At 40.2% G+C, this 17,832-nt stretch overlaps 1 protein-coding gene across 2 annotated transcripts in view; it reads left to right on the top strand.

Annotated features, from left to right (window-relative positions):
* The window catches only part of PRMT3 (protein arginine methyltransferase 3), a 56,190-nt gene that overhangs the window by 26,291 nt on the left and 12,067 nt on the right, over window positions 1-17,832 (top strand). For both annotated transcript variants that reach the window (XM_035117387.3, XM_088668281.1), the window contains 2 exons: window positions 7,428-7,615; window positions 11,661-11,747. In XM_035117387.3, the coding sequence (XP_034973278.3) occupies window positions 7,428-7,615; window positions 11,661-11,747 (275 nt within the window). The remainder of the gene's footprint in view (window positions 1-7,427; window positions 7,616-11,660; window positions 11,748-17,832) is intronic.

The raw sequence follows: 17,832 nt of genomic DNA, 5'->3' as shown, positions 1-17,832 counted from the left end.
TGAGTTGAAGTAGTTTCCTGTAGCAAAGAGGGAAATGGTAGCAGATCTTTGGGAAAAGATAAGTAAATACACTATGGATTGATAATGTAATAGATGCATAATATCCCAGTACCTTTGAACCAGTTGCTTGAACTGAATATTAACGTTGACATAAAAAAATTCAAATGATATTCAAGTGTGGCTAGAAAACAGTTCTTCGCTGCCAGACCTTCAATTTTATTATGAGGCAGCTTGTTTGCGTTGGCTAAGGGAATGGATTGTATTGAAAAATGCTCACATTTTAGATTTGGAAGGCCATGATATTAAATTCAGCTGGCATGCATGTCTAAGCCTCGATGACCCACTGGGCAATTGATATAGGGTATAATATAGAACTAAACCTCTGGGAGAATCTTTGGTAGAAAGACTTGAAATTCACAGCATGCTATACGTTGAAAGAGAACTACAAGAAAATGATTCATAGATGGTATCCAACCACAAGTAGACTAGGTAATATGTATAAATTTGAATCAGATTTGTGTTGGAAATGTAAAGAAATAGAAGGAACCTTTTTCATATGTGGTGGGCATGCAAAATAGTTAAAGAATATTGGGAAATGATATATAATGAGATGGGGGGAAATGTTTAAAACAAGGCCCCCCCCAAAAAAAGAGGCATTCTTGTTAGGAGTGGTGCAGACAGGGGTACCCAGGTCTCAGAAAAACTTATTTATGTATACAACACTGGCGGCTCAGATCTTGTTAGCCCAACAATAGAAGGTGAGGGAGGTTCCTAGTAAAGAAGATTGGCAACTTAAGATGTTAGAATATGCAGAGTTGTCAGGTCTAACAAGTGAAATAAGAGAGCAAGAAGAACAGATATTTAAAGAGGAGTGGAATTTTTTTTGCTGAGTACGTAGAAAATATGTACACAGTTAAAAACATTAAGGTGAAAACAGTATTAAGGTAAATTCAACAGTATAATATATTGCAATGGGATATAAGATTGGAGAACTGAATTGGATGGATATACAATATATGCAGGAATGGTGGGTAAATTAAAAGAACCTTAGAAGGGGAGGGAGGGAAGTCATTGAATGTATGGTTATAATGAAAGATGTTCATTTTGAAATGCATAATCTGAAAATGTAATTAAAATTATTTTAAAAAGAAAACAGTTCTTCACTTTGGAGACAGAAAAGACTGATGAGTGAAAATACATGTTAAGCGCTTAATATTTATACTCCTTTCTCACTCCCAATAATAGTTCTCTGCGATACGATAATCTTTATTGCCATTGTCCCATGCAGAACAACGAAATTGAACATCTACATCAAACTTACACAACCATCAGCATAATTACCCCATAAAAAACCTCTAATACCCCTCCTGATTCACCCCCTAAAACTCTGGTACCCCATGACTGAATACAGACCCTCACAGACTGCCTTTCGCTGCAATCAAAACCGAAATCGCTCTTGGATAGAAGCTATTTCTCAGGCGGCTAGTCCTGGTCTTTATGACCCTATACCTCCTTCCAGAAGGCAGAAGCTGAAAGAGATCATTTCTGGGGTGTACACTATCCTGCACAATATCTACAGCTTTCTTATAGCACCTGGAGGCATAGATTTGATCCAAAGTGGGAAGAGTGCACCCAATTATCCTCTCCGCAGTCTTTATGACCCTGGACAGCGCTGTTCTTTCCCCAACCGTGCAACTCCCAAACCACACACACAGACCATAGGTTAATACACTTTCTACAGTACAGTGGTAAAATGCCCTCAGCAGGTCCTTTGAGAGATTGTTTTTCCGGAGGATTCTAAGAAAGTATAGCCTCTGCTGTGCTCTCTCCATCAGATCTTTGCTATTTGCTCCCCATGTTAGATCATCTCTCAACTCCATTCCCAGAAATCGAAACACCCAAGACCTGTTCCACACACTTCCCCTCGATATTAAGAGGTTGAATATTCAATTTGCATTTCCTAAAATCCACAATTATCTCTTTTGTTTTCTTTAAATTAAGGAATAGGTTGTTTTCCCTGCACCACTCCACCAACTGCTTAACTTCCTTCCTATAGCCCTCCCCCCCTCCAGCAGTAATTAGACCAACCACCGTTGTATCGTCTGCAAACTTAATGATCTTGTTACTAGGGTACTTGGGAGCACAGTCAGATGTATAAAGCGTATATAAAAGTGGACTCAACACGCACCCCTGTGGCGTCCCTGTATTCATACTGAGATCCGCTGAGACATGAGAACCCATCCTGACCCGTTGGGAACGGTTCAATAAAAAATCTAATATCCACCTGCATAAGCTCGGCAGAAGTCCCAGGTCTAATAGTTTGGGCACCAATCTCTGTGGAAGAATAGTATTAAATGCAGAACTAAAGTCCACAAATAACAATCTCGCATAGTTCCCTTGTTTCTCCAGATGAGTCAGGACAGCATGTAGTGTCATTGCCAAAGCATCCTCCGTGGATCTCTTCCCCTTATATGCAAACTGGTAAGGGTCAAGTCCCACTGGCAAACATGATATAATGCGATTCCGCACCAGTTTTTCAAAGCATTTCATTATGATGGGTGTTAGCGCCACAGGGCGAAAGTCATTCAGACTGTCTGTCTTTGCTTTTTTTGGCAGGGGTATTATGGTAGCGGATTTCGGACAGGACGGAACAGTGGCTATCTAGCCTGATAGTCCAGTTCATTTATCAGTATTTTAAACAACAGCTCTTATACGTTCAGGCGCTTGTATCTGATCTCTAATGCCAACTAGTTTAGAAGGTTAATGGAGGCTTTATAGATGGTTTCATTTGTTTCTCTATAAATCAGTCAGCAGGTGGGGTTGAAAAAGCAGAACATCCACAGTAGATGCAATTTACTTTTGCATCATGTGTAGCAACAGACCGATAATTCTGTCAGACACCATTGAGATAAAAATATGCTACATTAATTTTAGGGTGGAACTTTTTCAAGAGTTAGACTAGAGGTCCAGTAACCTCCTTGCCTGATGGAAGGAAAGATGGATATTTGTAATGAATGTGCTTTGATATAGTGTAGTACATGGTATTATAATCCATGGGATTTGACACTACAACAGTGTATGTATGTGTAACCTGATTAATGGGAGTGTTACTGGCATGGCTTCTTCTTTTCATTTTTGTTATTGTTAGTTATTAATGGCCTTCCATATATCTAAGCCATGTACAAAATAAAATAAAAACTAAAAGCAGGTAGAACACAAAAATGTGTATCATTTTAAAAAAAGAGAAGCTTTTCTTCATTGCCCTTTAATTTCTGTATCTCATTTCTGTTCTCCAAGACATAAGCATAGGCTGCCTTCAAACTGAAAAGGAAGGAAGAAATGCCTAGAAGCTTCTCAAATGGTAAATGCGGCCAAAATAGTGAAAGTTCTGCCAAAACAGAATATGTTGGGGCTGGGGAACATGATACTCAAAATTAACTAGCTGTCAGATATGCATGCATTTATCAACTTTCCTTGTTCAATACAATACCACTAGCTTAACTGTACAGCTCATTTAGCAGAATTTTAAATAGGACACTTCCTCCTTTGGGCAGTTGTAGCTCGTGAGCTATTTTGCCAACTAGTTTAAAACAGTTGTTCACAGAACCTTTCATCATAGTGTTTCATATATTCCAGAGAAATTAAAAGTTTACATTGCACCTTTGAGGTAAACTAGATACTGCAACCTTAGTGTACAAGCTGTGCTGGCTGAAGAATATTTAGGTTTCATTTATGCTTGTAAGCTACAGCAGATGTGTGCAACTTTATTAAGGCCCCCGAACAAAGAAAGAAAACTATCAATACTTCCCACCTGTGTTTCTGTGATCATCTTTTTGTTACCGCTTTAACTTGGCCAAGTGCTAATCATTTATTCCAGCCCATAGTTTCATTTGACTTTACTTTGTATTCACAGTGTGAGCTAATGGTTGGTTGCTGTGTCATCTTCTACCTCAAGCTTTCCAAAAGCCTGATCCCTAAAATAGGGGGCTTTCAGGCTAGAGCTAAAAGTATTATATGAGAAAGGTGATTGGTTATATTTGCTTTTCCACCTTCAAATGATAATCGTTTACAGCTATGCCTCTAGCCCTGCAGTTACTACGATCTTACCCTTTTAATGTCCTTACATTTGTGAGGCATTGCTGAGGGATAAAAGATTTCCCATCTTGCCTTGCTCCCCGTGTGAGCTGTTACTAATGACAAATGATTTGGGGGCAGTGAGTCGAGAAGGACACAGATGACAAACCTATGAATTTCTAAAGTGCGCTTCTCTAAGAGATGTCTGATCAGCAGTTTAATATTACGTGTGGTGAGAAATAATTCAATCACATTAAAAACTAAGTAATGGAATATGTATGAAACAAAAGGTTCTTGCATAGGAGTGGTTTTACTTTCGTAAGTAGCATGGGGTTTAAAGAAACCAAAATGGCCCATCACGGAAGTGGACTATTCAAAATACGTTGACTCCCTTTCCTATTGTGTTTTTAGATGGGTAAGATACATAAATTTTTGAATACTTGTTGGGCTGGATCTTTTCTGATAAAGACAATTTTTTAAAAAGTAAGCTTTTCATGGAAACATTGTAAAACCGCAATGAGCATCTAAATAATGGCCTGAATGCCATAAGCCAGAAGCAAGGAAACTTGCATGCCTACTGCTGAACTGAATTCTGAAATTTGGCTGTCAAGCAAGACGTGAGTTGATGAATGGGTGGACCTAGTGGTAGTGTTAAAGCAGGATCACCAACCTCTTATGAAATGGGGCATACTGGGCTGCACTTAAAAGGGTGGGAAGTGGGAAAAGGTGAGATATCTCCCATGTTGTGCGAATAGAATTTCATAGTGTTATGTTTTTCTTCACTTTATGCTTGCAGAGTTGTTGTTGTTGTTGTTTAGTCGTTTAGTCGTGTCCGACTCTTCGTGACCCCATGGACCAGAGCACGCCAGGCACTCCTGTCTCGCACTGCCTCCCGCAGTTTGGTCAAACTCATGTTCGTAGCTTCGAGAACACTGTCCAACCATCTTGTCCTCTGTCGTCCCCTTCTCCTAGTGCCCTCAATCTTTCCCAACATCAGGGTCTTTTCCAAGGATTCTTCTCTTCTCATGAGGTGGCCAAAGTATTGGAGCCTCAGCTTCACGATCTGTCCTTCCAGGGAGCACTCAGGGCTGATTTCCTTAAGAATGGATAGGTTTGATCTTCTTGCAGTCCATGGGACTCTCAAGAGTCTCCTCCAGCACCATAATTCAAAAGCATCAATTCTTCGGCGATCAGCCTTCTTTATGGTCCAACTCTCACTTCCATACATCACTACTGGGAAAACCATAGCTTTAACTATACGGACCTTTGTCGGCAAGGTGATGTCTCTGCTTTTTAAGATGCTGTCTAGGTTTGTCATTGCTTTTCTCCCAAGAAGCAGGCGTCTTTTAATTTCGTGACTGCTGTCACCATCTGCAGTGATCAAGGAGCCCAAGAAAGTAAAATCTCTCACTGCCTCCATTTCTTCCCCTTCTATTTGCCAGGAGGTGATGGGACCAGTGGCCATGATCTTGGTTTTTTTGATGTTGAGCTTCAGACCATATTTTGCGCTCTCCTCTTTCACCCTCATTAAAAGGTTCTTTAATTCCTCCTCGCTTTCTGCCATCAAGGTTGTGTCATCTGCATATCTGAGGTTGTTGATATTTCTTCCAGCAATCTTAATTCCGGCTTGGGATTCATCTAGTCCAGCCTTTCGCATGATGAATTCTGCATATAAGTTAAATAAGCAGGGAGACAATATACAACCTTGTCGTACTCCTTTCCCAATTTTGAACCAATCAGTTGTTCCATATCCAGTTCTAACTGTAGCTTCTTGTCCCACATAGAGATTTCTCAGGAGACAGATGAGGTGATCAGGCACTCCCATTTCTTTAAGAACTTGCCATAGTTTGCTGTGGTCGACACAGTCAAAGGCTTTTGCATAGTCAATGAAGCAGAAGTAGACGTTTTTCTGGAACTCTCTAGCTTTCTCCATAATCCAGCGCATGTTTGCTATTTGGTCTCTGGTTCCTCTGCCCCTTCGAAATCCAGCTTGCACTTCTGGGAGTTCTCGGTCCACATACTGCCTAAGCCTGCCTTGTAGAATTTTAAGCATAACCTTGCTAGCGTGTGAAATGAGCGCAATTGTGCGGTAGTTAGAGCATTCTTTGGCACTGCCCTTCTTTGGAATCGGGATGCAGAGTACTTACTTTAAAAGAGTACTTCTTGGATTTAATTTAATAAGCTGCACAATTCAAAACAAGAAGTGCTGATGTACGTTTTCTGTGGCTAATGTGTTTCTTGGTCAGGAGCATTAAGGGCACAGAGAAGACCACAGCTTCTGAGCATGCTTATTGTGGTCTGATTTGTACCCTTAACGCTCTGTTTGGTTTTGTGATCCAGGGACACATTGGCCACAGTGGGCATGTATTGGAGCAGAGTTTGGTTGCTTTCCTTTTCAACAGCTGCTATTTAAGTAGCCTTCCATCTGAATAAAATGGTTTAGTGTAGCTGCTGAACAAGAAACACAAAGAAATTCTGGCGCATATGTTTAATTGGTGCTTGCATACCTTTTGGTCCACTCCACTTGCCTGTTGCATTTTGATTTTTGTAACTAACCTTCAGTTTCATGTCTCTTTTAAAAGCTGGATATACAAAGAACAACAGAATTAAACTCATCCTAGTTCGGGTTTTTACACATACAAAGCAGCACATCATCTGATAGGCCTCATTTGTTTGGTCATTATGTTATCTAAAATATGAATGTTATAAAAGGGTGGTATATTTGTTAGACATTGCCCTGCTTTTTGGATGATTTAGGCATTTTTCATTGCTAGGAAGCTTACAATATAAATCAGATAAAATCATCACTCCATTACCTTCCTCTGCTAATGTGGTAACACATTTCTGGTGCTACTTGGCAAGTTTTCCTGTGTTCCCCTGCTTACCAAATATAGCACTGTCATTTTGGAAAGAGATTCTTAACAGTGCTTTGTCTACTGTAGCAGAGAGATACTGCCGATAGTCCAGGAACAAGCCTAATATATAGCAAGGGAAGACCTCCCCAAAAAAGTCAGCAATATTGCCTGAAACAGCAGTCACTGTATACTCCATGTGCCCATTTGTGTGACAGCTGTCATGTATGCAGAGCCATTTATCTGTCTCAGGTTCTGCTTTTCACCACTTCCCCCAGTTGTTGCCATGCCTTTGTTTCTACCAAGACAACAACAATGAATCCCATGAGATGGATTTTATTTTATTTTTTTTAAAAAGGGTTTTCCTCAAAACAGTAGGTTTGTCTGTTTCTGCTTGTAGAAAATTTCCTCGTATATTTCAAATTAAAGTCAATGCTAAGATAAAAGGGAACTTGTACCATTGTTTGCTGTCAATAAATTATTTGCAATGTCTCTTTGCAGTGTATCCTGACATCTGCACCATCAGCCTGGTGGCTGTCAGTGACCTCAAGAAGCATGCAGACAGATTAGCTTTCTGGGATGATGTGTATGGCTTCAACATGTCCTGCATGAAGAAGGCTGTCATTCCAGAAGCTGTTGTGGAAGTGTTAGATTCAGGCACATTTATATCTGAAGCTTGTGTCATCAAGGTACTGTAACAAATAATTTAAATTTCTAGAAAGGAATTTCTAATTATCAACCCAGTGCAGTATGTAAGCTGTTCTTATATAGAATATGTTTTGTTTCCCCCTGGCCATTCAGTGTTAATAAAATATGGAATCCGCGATACTAATACAGTATTTTGGAATTTGCACACATCTTTATGGATTTTGCAGCCTTCTTGTAGTAGTTTTTCCTCTCTTCTTTCCCACCACAAAACTACCAGTAATAAAGGCAGAAATAAAATAAGGAGGTGTAATGGCTACCTGCCCATTGTTCATTCAACATCTATTGTCTATACGTCAAAAATGATGTGCAGTTGGTTCCATCTGGAACCTGTTAAAAGTCTCAAGAGGCTGTCTTTAAAACTTAACTCAAATTTCTGATTGTCTCCCCATCTTTTCTTTTCTCCACCTGGTCATGCTCTGTCTCTGGTATGCTTAATTACAGGCTTTGGAGCGGCATTAATTATATTGTAATTAATTGTGCTATAATTATTAGTTATATTGTTTGCTAAAATCCTTGACTATTTGCACATTCAGTCGGAGTGCTAAAGAGTATTTTCATTTCATTTATTACACCTTTCCTCAAAGGACTTCAGAGTGACATACATAATTTTTCCTCACAATACCCTGAGAGTTGGACTGGGCTGAGAGACAGTGACTGTCTGATCTGAACCCTGGTCTTCAGGTCCTAGTGTAACACTAACAAGTACACTACACCATTAATGGCAGGAGAACCAAGATGATTGGTTAAGAAGTATATTGCTTTCCGTGTAAACATATATTGTAGCACCTCTGTAGATAAACATTAGAGAAAATCACAATCATTGCTGCATGTACCACTTAGGTGTGCTTAACTGAAGCAATTGGGGGAAAGTTCCTTTCTAATCCCCTCCTCTTTTTAACTGTTGTCTGAAAAGGCAATCTTATTTTTTCAAAAGAACAACATTGTTGCTGTGTGAAATTGAATGCGTTCAATGCTCTGATAATGTACATCCCTAGACCAATGGCCTCAAGTTGCCCCCTCCCATCTAGAGCACAATAGGCTACGTTCCTCTTAAAAAGAGAGAATATTTATTACACAAAACTATTCAATCACAATTTTAATTTGTAACACCTCCCTCTAAATGTTGTGCAGTGGTACCTTGGTTCTCAAACTTAATCCGTTCCGGAAGTCCGTTCCAAAACCAAGACGCGCTTTCCCATAGAAAGTAATGCAAAATGGATTAATCTGTTCCAGACTTTTAAAAACAACCCCTAAAACAGCAATTTAACATGAATTTTGCTATCTGACGAGACTATTGATCCATAAAATGAAAGCAATAAGCAGTGTACTGCAAACACACATTCAATCAATCAGTAGCTGAATGGGTTCCACACAATCACAAAAACAAAACAAAAGAGCTGCAAAAACAAAAACGCTAAATAAATAGCAAAAATAGACAGACCCCAGCGTAATACTCAAAACGGAAGTGTGGCACTCAAAACGGAAGTGTGGCACTCAAAACAGAGCACAATCGGCTTCCAAAATAGGTTCGCAAACCGGAACACTTACTTCTGGGTTTGCAGTGTTTGGGTTCCAAGTTGTTTGAGTACCAAGGTACCACTGTATAATAGCCCTCATTGTCTTAGATTTGTTCCTGGAGAAAAATAGGGATCCTGTAGTTCAGGCTCCTTGTGCATCTCTAACAGATTTAAAAGAGTGAGAAGCCTGTTTTGGTTATGACTACTTCGAGATGCTGCTGTTGCTTAACAACCTACTTTTACATTGCAGGCTGGAAAATAATTGCTTGAGTGGAATTGATAGATAAAACTTCCAAATAAGTCTTTAAATGTGGACCATCCATTTTTCTGTATAACATGTAGTAAAATTAATGAATTCACCAAGAATGTCATCCTGAGTAAACAACCAAAATCAATAATTGTTCCATAAAGCTGATGATTTTCAAATATTGAGGAAATTATAAAAATGTACCTAGTTAATCATATGATGACTAAGAATGTATATGTTTCACCTCTGAATCTGGCATTTATTATCCTGAGTAATGGTTTTGTCATACTCCACTCAGCCTCATGAAAATCTGACAGCTTCTATGTAAAATTTTGACTTTTGTGTATTTTAAAGTGTATTTTCTTTTCTATAGGACGAGCAGTTACTAATAGTCCTATTCAGTAACTTCTTTGTTTAGAAAAATCACATCCCAGTTTCAAGAATTTCTCATTAGGCATCAAAAATAATATAAAGTTGAGCAAACGTATAGCAGTAATGTATTAAACGTCCCAGAGTAAGACAGAAAATCATACAAAATAATCATAGATATAATAGTGTGAACCAGCAACTGATAAAATATACAGCTAGCCCAAGATTACTAAGGTAGTCAACAGTAGGAAACAAGCCCATATATGAGCCTTTCTTTTAAAAAACATGCAAGCCTTCAGACATTTCCAAGAACTCTGTAGTGTTGTGGCCTGACAGTCCAGTTGGCAATGAATTCCACAGCTGTGGGGCTGCCACAAAGAATGCTCTCAGCTTTGTAGCCACTGGATTTCACCACTCCTGGTGGTGGACAAACAAGAATGGCTGAGCAACAAAAGGTGTTTAAAATGTCCCTCATTGGCTGACATGATTATGACACCATAGCTTTGCAATATTCTTTTGTTTGCCATTTCCAAGGTTAGCAAAATGATAAGAGTTGCCTTTCATATCCCTAGCATTACCCAGGATAATAACGCGAGATGAGCGCCGCAACCCCAGAGTCGGGTCACGACTGGACCTAATGGTCAGGGGTTCCTTTACCTTTAAGGTGCTACTGGAAGGATTTTTTTTTTTGTTCCCTCTACCTTCAGCTTAGAACTGCTTTACATGTGATATATCTTCAATAAATATCAGTTTTATATAGGAACTTGTATGTACTTGACAGAGAGAGCTCATTTTGCTGCCGCTTAGGGCAGGCATCCCCAAACTTCGGCCCTCCAGATGTTTTGGACTACAATTCCTATCATCCCTGACCACTGGTCCTGTTAGCTAGGGATCGTGGGGGTTGTAGGCCAAAACATCTGGAGGGCCGCAGTTTGGGGATGCCTGGCTTAGGGCTTCACGTATAAGCCCATTTTTTTCTGAATGGAAGCATTATCCCTGTGAGAAATATACAGTGGTACCTCGGTTTATGAACACAATTGGTTCCAGAAGTCTGTTCATAAACTGAAGCGTTCATAAACTGAAGCGAGCTTTCCCATTGAAAATAATGGAAAATGAATTAATCCGTTCCAGACAGTCCGCGGAGTAAACTGAAGCGTTCATAAACTGAAGCATGGGTGTAATTGGTTCCGGAGGTCTGTTCATAAACTGAAGCGTTCATAAACTGAAACGAACTTTCCCATTGAAAGTAATGGAAAGTGAATTAATCCGTTCCAGGTGGGTCCGCGGCGTTCATAAACTGAAAATTCATAAACCGAGGTGTTCATAAACCGAGGTTCCACTGTATCTGTATTAAAAAAACATCCCAACAATTTTAACTTTCTGGTCGTTGGCTGAAGAACTTACAGTCTAACCCAGGCATCCCCAAACTGCGGCCCTCCAGATGTTTTGGCCTACAACTCCCATGATCCCTAGCTAACAGGACCAGTGGTCGGGGAAGATGGGAATTGTAGTCCAAAACATCTGGAGGGCTGAAGTTTGGGGATGCCTGGTCTAACTGCATCCAAGTGAAACTTCATAGTCCTACCCCCAGTTCATATTCTGCAAACAGCATTCATTGCAAGCAACTTTTGAACTTTGTTTCATTTATCATGTGCTTTTAGAAGACTGCAGTTATAAAGCCAGTGGGAGTCCTGAGCTTGCACTTAGAGACTAAACTTTCCAGATTTTTGCCATATACACCTGGTGGGCAACTAGTTTCCATGTAGGTTGCTTTTGAGAATAAGTTTTATTTCAGGTCTATTATACAGAGATGAATAAAGCAGTCTCCATTGATTCCACTCAGATACTAGTCTTCTGTTTTGTTCTCACACAAGACTTTGCACTTTCTTGCAGCGGATAGATTGCCACGTTGTATCGGTTTCAGAACTGAATTTTTCATCAGACTTCACTCTGAGAGTAACAAAGACTTCAGTGTGTACGGTAAATATTTTATTTCATCATTTCTGGGAGTTTGATTGTCATGCTTTTGAAACCTTTGGTCAAAGCCTTCATTTGCAAACTAGCTACCAGTAGCTATCGACTATGGCTACGGGATTAAATGTTGGCATTACCTGGTAGCCATTGGTGTGTTGCAATCTTGTCAAGCAGTGTCTCCCATCTTGTATAATGTATTCCTTACACCAGCCATTCCTCTTAAGTCCTCTCTCTTCGGGGCCAGCCATGTAGAACGTTATTCCCCCTTTATTCCTGATGTAGATCTTCACTCAACCCTTCTTCGCTGGCAGAAGAGGGGCACCAATTTGTGGTTGCCTTGGGTACCAAAGTGTATTGGGCTGTCCCTGTTTCTCTTACATATCTTTTTTTAATTTTAATACTTTTTTTTACTCTTTTTCCTGTGTAAGCTTGTTTCACCATTCCTTCCTTTCCACTTGTCACAAGCTTATCTGCTATCTCCTTTTAAAATTTCATCTTCCACCCACCTTCTGAACTCTTTGTGACCTCTTTCATATAGAGTTTCTCCCTTTCTCACTATGAATTGTACTTTTTACACCCACTTTTCCAGAAAAGCAGTTTCTACATCTTGCCTTCACATATATCTTGTATCTTCCTGTTTATTTGTATGGGTTTGGGGTATGGGTTGTAACTTCATTTTCGAACCAAAGGATGTATTTGTTGCTTTTTATATACACTTGTGTTCTTCAGCCTTAAAAATATAGTGATACAGGTGAAATGTTTGGTTTGGAAGTTTCTAGATTTGGATCAAAGATTTGTGGTGTTGCGCAAAAAAACAAAACACTTTGTCAAGTATTGCGTACTTCATCATGTAAGATTATTGACATCTTATGACCAGAATTTCCACTCCTTTTGTGATGGAGTATAGCAGTTTAGTTAGAGGCTGACAGTCCATCCATCACATCAGGCTGCCTAACCTTGCAGTAAATGAACAATAAATCCATTATATGTATTGGATATTTTGAAGATGGTTTAAAAGTGTATTTCTTCAGCTGGACAAATATTCACCCCTGATTTTCTGTATGTAGAATTTTAGTTTGGCCTAAGATACAAGAATAAAGGTTTAATGTCATAACATTTTTGCTCTTAAAACTAATGTGGCTGTTTTTCCCCTTTGAGAAAAGATGGGTTAGAGTCTCAGCTCAGAGTCAAACTACATCAACAGAAGTATAGTGTCCAGATCAAGGGAAGTAATAGTGCCAGTCTATTATGCCTTGCTCAGGCCACACTTGGAATACTGTGTCCAGTTATTGACACCACAATGTGTGTTTTCTATTTGATATAGTCCAGAAACTTAAGGGAAGTGGAAGTTGATTGTTGTTCTTCGAGGCAATATTTCTATTTTTAGAACCATTTGGGTAGAGTTCCAATCAACCCACGTTGCTACTATAAATTCCTTAGCTTTACGTTGGGATATTTATGAGTCAGGCACAGTCTACAACATTGGAAAGTAGACTTTGGCATATATCAAGAGATTCGTGCTCAGCCACTCTTAGAACTTTAATATACAGTCACTGACCCAGGTTTGCAGGTCACTGTGAAATTCCTACTAATCTTGGAACAGGCGACTATTAACACTTTAACACTCCCTCCCTCTTCATAAATCTGCCTGTTCTTCTCTATCCCCTGCTTTCTCATGACCCAAACACCTGCCATTTGCAATGGAGCTCTAGGCCGCCATTATTGCGGGCCTGATCCTCTGTGCCATTCCCCAATCCTTATATGTCAACTTCCCATCTCTATCATAGATACAAGCAAAGTGTAAGGTGTGTGTTTAGGCAAAGTGGGTTTGTGAAGCCTATGAACAATATTACCCAAAATAACCATTTCACATTTCTGTAAATAATGGTATTTTGGCTCAACCCAAGATGACCATGTGTATGCATGTTCTCACCATAGGCCAATTTGAAATAACACACATATAAGCAAATGGGCAGCCTGTTCCATTTCACGACCTGTGGTGAAATGGGAATGTTCCTCTCCCTGCCCCCCTGCCACACCATGCCCCACATGAGAGGGGGTGCATTCCTCAACGCTTTAATATTCATCTTCTCTGCCCTGGGCCAGGGAAGATGAGCAACAGCGTCACGCGCTGGAATGCTCCCGGCAAGAGGGAGCATTCTGCAAGCGGTTGAACAGGCAGGGCACTGCCTCTTGTGCTTCCACCACTTTACCCAACCTCATGGGCTCTGTAAGCAAAGAGCAGAAATACAAGAGCACCATATGCATGGCTATCTGGTTCCCCCCCCCCCCAATAGGTACTCTTAAAATGTCTGATAATCAGCTTTAATATATTGCTACATTCACAGAGCTTTTGGGATTAAGCAGGCTATAAAATTAAATTAAATTGCCCAAGTTTATTTGATTAAAAGCACAGTATAAATACTAAAATTAATGAGCTTAATGCAGTGGTACCTCGGGTTACAGATGCTTCAGGTTACAGACGCTTCAGGTTACAGACTCCACTAACCCAGAAATAGTACCTCGGGTTAAGAACTTTGCTTCAGGATGAGAACAGAAATCGCATGGTGGCAGCAGGAGGCCCCATTAGCTAAAGTGGTACCTCAGGTTAATAACAGTTTCAGGTTAAGAACGGACCTCCAGAACGAATTATGTTCTTAACCCGAGGTACCACTGTAGGTGGTTTCCTCCCTAGCACAAAACAGGTATTGTAAGATGCTTTTAGTTAATATCAGTTAATAAGTTAAGTATCAATTGCTGTTTATAGGTTCTTACTAGTTGGTGGTGTTAGCGGTGATCTAAATTGTTACACCTTAAGTTTTGCTGTATGGCTAAGGCTTCGGTCCTCCATCCACTTACCTGACAGTAAGCCCTGTTGAATATGATGAAACTTACTTCTGACTGGACATGTAGGGTTCACCCTAAAAGCATGGAATCTGCCTTTGAGGGCCCTTTAAAGACTGCTGAGAGTTCTGCCACATGATTGGCTTGGTTTCGGAGTTGGGAGCAGTAAGGATAGGCAATGCAAATTTTAACCCTGCTTTCCCTTCTTATTCAGACTCGGGTGGTTCCATCTTCTCCTCTTCTTCTTTGGTGATCACTTGTAGCCGAGTAAGATTGTCTTCCATAAACACGGTTTTAACAATGGGTCCGTAAGTGACTGTGGAGGCCAATTCTGGATCCACACATCCTTCCACAGTGGGGACATTGGTTTCCAGGCGGAAGTTGATCACGGTGTGGATTTGCCAAGCATGCCTTCCTCTTAGCACGTTTCTCCATTGCGTCCTGAGATCGAGTTTCTTCAAAGCCCATGACACCTTTGGTAAAGGCTCTTCTCCAACTGGAGCGCTCACAGGCCAGGGTTTCCCAGTTGTCAGTGTTTCTTCTGGCTCACCCACAGAGGGTTATCCTGGGGGTGGAGTGTTGGCGTCAGAGGATGCATAGCACATACATAGCTGATCCAGTTTTGCACCCAAACTCTCAAAATACTCTCCAATGGGAGGGAAAATACCTTCCTACTTCAATCTGTATTGTTGAAATTGTGCGAACCAGGCAGCTTCTAATAGACCCAAATCTCAGGTATCACCACTATAGGTCAATTAAGTTATAACATTAGACTGCTGAGATTTAGAGCTAGGTGAGCAGGAATCTAGTTATCTGGCTGCAAAGTTCAGCAATACTAGGGTGAAGAGAATTTCTCCACCATTTATTTCCCCTCCATGATCTTTGTAGACCACAGCTTGGAAGTGATGAATGAAAGAGGAACTGCTTTCATCCAGGAATAAAAATCTTAACGCTTTGTCATATGAAAAGCAGTTCTACAAGGCTGAAGATGATTTAATTTTCAGACAGTATCACACTTTGAATAGTGTGGTACAAAGACTACTTGAATAATACCTAATATGCTCAATTATTCTCCTTTTGAGATGGAATGAGGCTTTGTACAGGGTACAATAAATGAAGTAAATTTTCTTCAGTACCGCCCTCCCCCTTTGAAGAGTAAGGATCATTCAGTAATCTTGAGGTACTGAGTTGTTTTCATTTAAAAAATATCATTTTAAAAACAGAAGTGGTATTTCTGCACCAAGAACATAGCGATTGTCTGTCTCCCTCTCCCTCTCTGCTGCATGGCTTACAAGCATTTCATCTCCATGCTTGGATAAACTCCATCAAAAGCACATTATCCTCCTACTTCTGTGGCCAGCTGCCTAATTGTATCTGCTCTAGCTGCATGCTGTTGGAACACGATACTGACGAGGAACAAAAATGATAAATTACTCCCTGCAGCTGATAGCGATGATGGTAACTTTTAATTTCCTCTCTCCTAAGTGAATTGGTCAAATTGCTTTTAACTGGTTTCACAGGGGTTTGTATAAATCAGACAAGGATTTACAATTGGGGACAGAAGTGTTTTCTTAAAGAAGCGGCGCAGGTAAATGAATAAGCAGATATTACCCTGCACTTTGCTCTGTTCTTAAAAAGAGAGAGAGAGAGCCTGAAATATAGGATAACGAATGAGTAAACTGTGGGTGTTTGACCATCTTCAACAGACACTGATTTTTTTTAGAGAGAGAGACTGCTTATTTTGTGGTTTCTCTGAATAAAATTGTGCCCCACTGTGGCAACAGAACAAATAAGTAAGGCACAGAGCTGCAATAGATTTGATTTGTGTGAGAAATCATGCACACACACACACACACACACACACAGAGAGAGAGAGAGAGAGACCTTGTACTTGCAGTTCCCAGATTGGTTACATTATGGCTACTGATGTCTGATTATTTACATGTTCCCAGTAATATATTTGGGAGAATTTCTAGCAACTAGCCTGGCTTATATTTCAGTGTCAGCTTGGTCTGTGAATTGATTTCACAGGTCTGCATACAGGCTTAATGATCACATTTGCAGCTCTGGTGCTCCTCCTTTTCCCCTCTGCATAGCTGACTTGGTTTATGAGCAAGAGAAATTTGGTGTGGGGTTTTTGTTTTTTGTTTTGGTGAATTTCTTCATCTCATTAACCTCCTTGCTCTGTTTTGCTTGCCTACTTTTCAAAACAGCCGCCTTCTATGCAACTTGCAGAGCAGTTCTGTCTGTTGATGGGATGTTGAGAACAGAAGGCAGAATAATTACTCTACTGCGGTGTATCTTTAACAAAAAGCATCCTTTTGCAGTGCTCAATAGGCCAGATCTTCAGTTATATACGGCCAATCCCATTGTGTTTGCTTTCAATTTCCTACTGGTTACTGTTCAGAGAATAGTGTTTGAGTGACTCTAGTGGAGATGCTGGAGTCTATTGTGATTATTTCTCTGGGGACCTATATATCTGTTGTCAGACGAAGTGCTGTGGTGGGGAAGGAGGTAAAAGCAAGCATAAGTCACTTGCGTGTAAAACAAAGTAATATCTGAAGTAACTGTTTCTAAGAGTCAACACCATTTTCAGTTTTATTGCAGTTTTTATCTTTATATTCTATTTTCTACGCTGACCTTTCTGCTTTAACTTAAAAAATAATAATATTTTGTATCTTGTATCAAAGCTGTTCGTATAATGTTGGATAAAAGGTCAAATAAATAAAAATAATTGCTCCGCTAAATTACGAAACTATCTAATCTCTCAAATGTATATTGTTGTTGTTCAGTCGTGTCCGACTCTTGGTGACCCCATGGACCAGAGCACGCCAGGCACTCCTGTCTTCCACTGCCTCCCGCAGCTTGGTCAAACTCATGTTGGCAGCTTCAAGAACACTGTCCAACCATCTTGTCCTCTGTTGTCCCCTTCTCCTTGTGCCCTCAATCTTTTCCAGCATCAGGGTCTTTTCCAGGGAGTCTTCTCTTCTCATGAGGTGGCCAAAGTATTGGAGCCTCAGCTTCACGGTCTGTCCTTCCAGTGAGCACTCAGGGCTGATTTCCTTAAGAATGGATAGATTTGATCTTCTTGCAGTCCATGGGACTCTCAAGAGTCTCCTACAGCACCATAATTCAAAAGCATCAATTCTTCAGCGATCAAATGTATATAGCAAGTCTCAATTAGAATGGTTCTGCAGAAGATGAACTGTGGGGAAGTACAGACAGCCAGTCTGTAATTCTAAGAGAT

Source organism: Zootoca vivipara, chromosome 1 (genome assembly GCF_965207765.1).
Source record: "Zootoca vivipara chromosome 1, rZooViv2.hap1.1, whole genome shotgun sequence".
Lineage (NCBI taxonomy): Eukaryota > Metazoa > Chordata > Lepidosauria > Squamata > Lacertidae > Zootoca > Zootoca vivipara.
This window is presented reverse-complemented; position numbering and strand designations above follow the sequence as displayed.